The 6,959-nt window shown below is 38.9% G+C and overlaps 1 protein-coding gene across 1 annotated transcript in view; it reads right to left on the bottom strand.

Annotated features, from left to right (window-relative positions):
• Nucleotides 1–537: 537 nt before the first annotated feature.
• Nucleotides 538–6,959, bottom strand: part of SEMA3E (semaphorin 3E) — a gene marked incomplete at its 3' end in the record, with an annotated part of 71,803 nt that continues 65,381 nt past the window's right edge. The window contains 6 exon segments of the mRNA XM_082003215.1: nt 538–602; nt 605–667; nt 670–793; nt 795–989; nt 3,397–3,536; nt 5,052–5,119. Coding sequence (XP_081859341.1) covers nt 538–602; nt 605–667; nt 670–793; nt 795–989; nt 3,397–3,536; nt 5,052–5,119 — 655 coding nt within the window.

Here is a 6,959-nt window from a genome sequence, read left to right as displayed (position 1 = left end):
ATTTCCTTTCGTTATCTTTAGAAATAGCAGTACACTGTATTAACACAACTCACTGTTCTTAGTGGTAAACTCAGACAGGTCACAATCAAAAGGAAAGATCTTAAGACATGCTGCTCTCAGAAGCATGAGAAAATTTGTGAAATGAGGAAAAAATATGTTGTTTTTTTCATCCACTTGAGAATGCTTAGCTATTTGAATTTGCTTAAATTATGCCATCGTATGCAACAATATACAGCGCAAGCACGGTCCACACAGGAAACTGATTCAAGCACTCAAAGTCTGAAGATTGTCATGTCCTCCTTAACGAGAAACTCTGATTGTGTTGACCTACTTAGAATCAGACAGTTAAGAAGATTTTGTTTAAAATTCTTCTAAACAGTCATCATGAGTGTACAGTATAACTTACCGTAACATTTTTGTTTTCAGTCCTGATATTTTATATATATAAACTTGTATCATTTACCATAATCAAGACTGATTTCTCCCTCTTAAGTCCAAATAAAATTTTGCCCAGAAAGAGTAGATGGATTTTGTCCATCAAGAGTCAGCTATGTTCCTGGGCAACCGGTAATGCTCTGGCCTGATCCTTGCCTTCTTCTCTGAGGGTTGGCGTATTTCCACTTGGATGGAGACATTTTCAGCTTTTTCCTTTTCTTATCTGTACACACACTTTTTCACAGTATTCCTCTACCCTCTGGAAGTTGCTGTAACCTATTAGTTGAAGAAATTCCTTGTACCATGGCTTTGATGCCTGAGGTATACTGCTCTGCATTGGGCATGGCATTTTGTGAGGTTATCTCCTCCTCATAGTCTTTATTGAACATTTCATCTACACGTTCTTCCTCAACTATTTCCAGGGTAATTTTCCTGACAGTGTGAACAATGCTGTGTTCCACCGTCTGACAAAAATATGTCCCTTTATCCAGCCGATGCAGCTTCAGGAATAAGAGGCCAAGGTCCATTTTGATTATTCTATCATCTGTCTTCACCTGAGAAGGAAATTGATGCAGTTATAGTGTACAGGCCTTTACTATTACATTAAATCTGTACAATTATTTCTGAAATGTACTTTCATGAATATAATACTAAATTTTCAGAGGAAAATTAGAGAACCATGATCCTTTAATTCAGAGTTTTTAAGTAACAAAATATTTTCTCAAAATAAAGAAGATGTTGAGCTGTGAAAGGAAAGTGGTCTAGTCAATCTGGCAAGCATGGCAGAACAGACAGTAGAGCAGATAGATTCCTGTTTGCCCAGCATGGGTTAGTCACTTGTGGCTAAATCACGGAGGGAAATAAGGCTGAAACATGCATATGGATGGAAAACAAATGGGCATTTGCGAGGTGACCTGCAATAACTCTTCCCATGAATGCTCTTATACATTAACAAATGTTTTTGAGACAACACTCATAGTTATTTGTATATCTAACTGCTGGACCTTTGTGATCTTAAAGCCTTAGTTCTGAGTTTGGTGTTTGAATTCCTCCTACAGCTCCTGAGAGCTGGGTTATTAACTGTGAGGCATTTGTGGATGCTAGCAAGCAGGGAGCACTGAGCTGCTTAATCCAGCCAGGAGAAGTGCCCAGGAGAACAGAAGCCTCATCTTTGTATTTGACAGCAAGGTGCGGAGGTGGAGGGAGGGGATTCTGCCCCTCTACTCTGCTCTGGTGAGACCCTCCCTGCAGTGCTGCGTCCAGCTCTGGAGCCCTCAGCACAGGAGAGACATGGACCTGCTGGAGCGGGGCCAGAGGAGGCCCCAGCAATGCTCCGAGGGCTGGAACAGCTCTGCTGGGAGGACAGGCTGGGAGAGCTGGGGGGGTTCAGCCTGGAGAAGGCTCCAGGGAGACCTTGTTGCAGTCTTTCAGTACTTAAAGGGGGTTTATAAAAAAGACAGAGAGAGACATTTTACCAGGGCCTGTAGTGGTAGGACAAGGGGTAATGATTCTAAACTGAAAGGAGGTAGATTTAGATTGGATACAAAGAAATTTTTTGCAGTGAAGATGGTGAGACACTGGAACAGGTTGCCCAGAGAAGTTGAGACTGCCCCATCCCTGGCAACATTCAAGGTCAGGTTGGACGGGGCCTTGAGCCTGAAAGATGTCCCCTGCCCATGGGAGGGGGGTTGTACTAGATGATCTTTAAAGGTCTCTTCCAACCCAAATAATTTTGTGATTCTATGACTCTACTTCTCCCTGCTTTTATTTGTCTTTTTCCAATAACTATATAATTATTCATGGAAAATGGAGTCACTTTTAGGGGAAAACATGAAAACAAATTCATCCTAGTAGTATAAAGACATACTGCAAGACTAGAGTCTGTTCAAATTTACAGTCCTGGTATCTAGTATCTGAGCTACTGAGTCTAATGGGGTGTGTACATGATAGGACGTCCTCCCCGCCTCACACTTCACTACCTTTTGTGAAAGGCCTGATTAATAGTTCTGTTGTAAGAATGATTATGCACAGCTAGGGATCTTCCAGCTAAATACATGAGGAAATATCAAGTGTGAAAAACCATGCAGAGATTTGGGACTTGGACAAAACTTCAGGCAAAAATGTGCCTGAAGTGGGGATGGCATTCATCTTGCTTAACTTTAGGTATTTAAAGCAGACTGTGGCATCCTTCGTTATTTTTTCATTCATTATTTACCTGACCAAATGAAGCTGTCTAGCTTAGGATGAGGTGATACCACTGCAACACCAGCTAGTTTGATTTCAAAGGTAGCCTATATCAACTAGCTCCTGCATAGATGTCTTTTTATTATAAATTTACTTTCAGATGAGTCCCAATCCAGAGATCTGCAGATGTCTATGGCTAAGCTGGCATCTCCCATCTGCAGTAGAGCCCAGCTGCCGGGCAGTAAGGCAACCGTCAGCGGCTTTTCTCCCTGTGTCCTTGCACATCCTAAGTGGGGATAGCTACACTGATGTGCATCAGAGAGGTACTGAGGAATAAAGATAGTAACACTTATGAAGCACTTTCATAATAGGGAAATACATGTAAAAGAGGCAGAGAATCCACCAACACCCATTTTTAAAAGGTTCTGTAGTGTAACAGGTGAGGCAGCAAGAATGAATACGTGTTAAGCTAGACTAACTTTGGGAGTAATATGTACACATTTCACCTCTGCAATAACGTACCAAGAGAAGTGCTGGATTCTCTTTTGAGATCTTAATTCAAGTTTTGCTACATTTCTAACATCTGCGTTCAAGATGTTGAATGCAAATGTCAGATGAAATTCTTATGTCTGTTAGTGCAAGAGAACAGATGAACATAATGATTTTCCTTTACATCCATGTACACTCCAGCAACCGATGACAGACCTTTCAGTGAAAATGTAATATTCCTAACCATGGGCTCTTTTAGCTAAAAGGTTAGGCTATAAGAATATTTACCTCTTCCTTCTTAGTTTCATGCGCTCGCTGGACAAACCAGATTACTTTTGCTTGTAAGGTCCGAGGGGTGCACTCCAGAAGGGTGCTGTTGTACTCTATTCCATAAACAAGTCTCTCCTCAGTCTTCTCCAGGACTTCACCTGGAAGGCAAATAAATGTTTTTAAAATATGTGTTACTGCCAATACTTGTTACGCTCCAAGGGTTTATTTACTTTTAAGAGTGAAGTTAAAATCAGATAGTGACTGAAAAGTAGTGTCTGGTGAAGGTCTGACCTGCTAAGTGAATTTTCCCATCATCTCAAACTCACAGGATCTGGCCATAATATAAATTGATCAAATTTTGCTATGACTCATCTAAGGTTTTACACCAAGAAACAGATCTCAGACTTCTACACTGCTAATTGCTTGTGTCTGGTTCTGATGAAAAGTTTATCTATTTCATTTTCAGTCAATGGAACAGGAGAATTTAATACATGTTTAAATATAATAAATAACTAATTTTTTAGGGGTAAAAATGAGAACACATAGCCTTTTGCAGCACAAAACTCCTAAAAACTGTAAATACTGTAACCAATATGATACATATTAATGTTATACACATGTAAAATGAATGTATAGTTTTGGCCCAAGGGTGCTAATAAAAACAAGGTGTATGAAATTAATCAAAACTCAATTCTGTTTCTCCATCCAACAAAACATCTGGAGGAATATAAGCTAAATATGACACTGGAGGAGAGCAATTGCATCATAAATGAAATAATTTTATTCCACAGAAGTGAGAAATATTCTTGAGACCAATCAGTTTTATATCCTAAAAAATACAGGGTTTGATATCACTATGTTTTCTCTGTTGTAATTCAAACTTACTGTATAATTAATATTTCATATTGAAATATACTTTTCCAAAATCCACTATATCCTCCAGTGGACTGCAATTTTAATGAAGCTTTCCCTAGTAAAACATCTATCTGATATTTAATATCTAAAATATCTTTTCTCCGGCTATCTATCTAAAAGAACCTTTTATATTTGATTTTTTTTTTCTAGAAATATATTGAGTGTTACCTTGCAAAATACTGAAGATGTCCAGGCAACACTTTTCTGTCTGTTTTTCCATTCCCACAACCAACGTTTGAAATCATTACTTTCTAAGATTTGGACAACAGCATTAGACACAATAATCTATAATTTTTTAGGACAAAACTTGATAAGGATCATAAATACACATTTGCGTTCTGACATGTCATTGCCCTTGCCTGTGCTAGGGAGCTCCTTCAATTCCCACTTCTGGCTGAGTGTCCTGGCAGTATTTCATACCCATGTCAGGATGCAGCCCTGTTGTTCGCTGTCTCTACCCCATCTTCCCACTTCTGTTTCCATTGGAAGCTCTTGAGATGCATTAGCCACATCCCTAATCTGAATGACAGGGCTGCAGAAGTACATGAGTGCTAGGGAATGAACAGGACCTGCCATCGAAACAAGGTCATTCTTAGACCTGGATGACATGGGTACATCCCCATGACTCTTACAACTTATTATAGGAATATGCCAGTAAAAACACTCAGGTGAGATCATGGTCTGGCTCACACTCGTGGCAGTCTGTGCTGTCTGCTCCAGGCATTTGCTAGCAATTTGTAAACGTGTGAGTAGATTACCAATGAACTGCTGGCCAAAGCACTGCTGCGCTGCATTTCCGTGCCGAACATCTTGTCTCCGGAAACGTCTGGAGGGGAAAAAATTCAATTGATTGAGATAACGTGTTTACCTTACAGATTGTTGGGTTCATGCTCAAGTGACATTCATTAAAAACATAAGGAGATAAATCTTGATTCTTAAAAATGTAGCATTGTTGTGAGAAGTACTTGTTTATGCAACAGTATTTTCTCTCTACTCAACCTATTGGGAATCACATATCTGAAAAAAAGAAACACACTTGTCTGGGGAAGAAGCACAACTATGTGTCCAGTTTATACATAACTACACTGTGTTATAAATACTAAAACAAGATCCTCTGAAACAACTGGGCAACATTCAGTGCTAGGAAGAGTCAAAGGGACTGTTAGCTTGTGTTTGGGTTCTCTCTCTCTGGAAGCCAAGGAAATTTTCCTTTTTTAGTTTACAACAGTTTGCCATGTATGGGAATGGTAGTTCTTTTATCCTTCAATTTCATGTTGGTTTTTTTTCACTTGGGAATCTCAAAGCACAGAGCAAATACTTTATTTTATTACATCTGTGTAGCAAACTTTTAAACCTCATTTTTCTCAATAGGGAAACAGACGTATTCATGACTTGCCCATGCCTAGAAAGTGAGCTAGTGGCAGAACTGCTGTCAGATCATGGAAGCCCTGGCTGCGACCTGGAAAATAATGCAATTGCTTTAAAAATTGAAAAAATGGTTGTGAGTTTTGGGCTTCGGGGTTTTTATACACATTTACAAAAAGATAATGAAAATTATAATTGTAGGGTGCATTCCCAGAAGAATTGTGCTTTTATATGGCAATTTTTTTCTCTGAGTCTCCTGATAAATAAGATTGCTTACTAGCGAAACAACAGAGCCTATTGGAATGGCGTATCTTGCCAGATATAGTATTTCCAACAACCTGAAATTTAGTTATACTAAGGATACCTTTCCTGTATTTGCATAAAGAATAATTCTACAGAGTATTACCAATGCCATACATAACAGATTAACAGAAATACGCAGTGCAACAAATCTTACACAGCAGGTATGTGTATAGTATAAATCATATATGATAGAAACAAGCAAAGCCAAGGAGTTTTGCTATTCTTTGCATCTACTACTTCACTAATGCTTTTCTCCAGTACTATGTGAATACAAAAGGCAGAATTTTTATTTGGCACAAACTGAATTTACTGAAACTATGTAGATTTACACTAGTTCAAGATCTTGCCCATGGATGTTGCTCACTCTATTTCTAAACTGGAAATAGACAATGATTATTTTCTGAGTTCTGCCACCTGTGTGGACTTCTGATGCAGTGGTGCTGGTGGACCAAGAGGAGAGCTTTAAGCTTTACTGGTATTCACAGCAGAACCAATGTTTTGCCATCATTGTTTTAGGGGAATCTGCAAATTCAGTGAGGATTATGTTGGGCCTTTTAGGCAGAAGCGCTAAAAATATATGCACATTATTAACCAAAAACTGAGATTCTGAGATAGCAACAGGGTTTTATCATGCCCTGGGAGTTGTTGTTGTAATGTATAGAGGCTTCAGCCCTCCTTACTGATAACTCTGCAAAGTGTCAGTGCTGAATAATGCTGCCACCAGTTTTGCATATCTGTGTATACAGATTATTCAGAGGAGACATTCTCTTGTACAAATATACATAAATAGTAGAGATTAGCCTCGAAAGAAACAAAAAAGGAAATCCCACTGCTGTCAGGCCTGGCAGCCCTATGTAGAAGGAACAGTTAACAGGCAATGTACTATTTACTCTTCAGTTCCTTAAGATCATTGTAGAGCTAAAAAAATCCTAGTCCTGTAAGGTAGGATATTTTTCCAGTTGTTAGAACCATTCAATAAAAAGAAATGTTATTTTGAT

This window comes from Phaethon aethereus (genome assembly GCF_964289735.1).
Source record: "Phaethon aethereus genome assembly, chromosome: 1".
NCBI classification, from domain to species: Eukaryota; Metazoa; Chordata; class Aves; order Phaethontiformes; family Phaethontidae; genus Phaethon; species Phaethon aethereus.
This window is presented reverse-complemented; position numbering and strand designations above follow the sequence as displayed.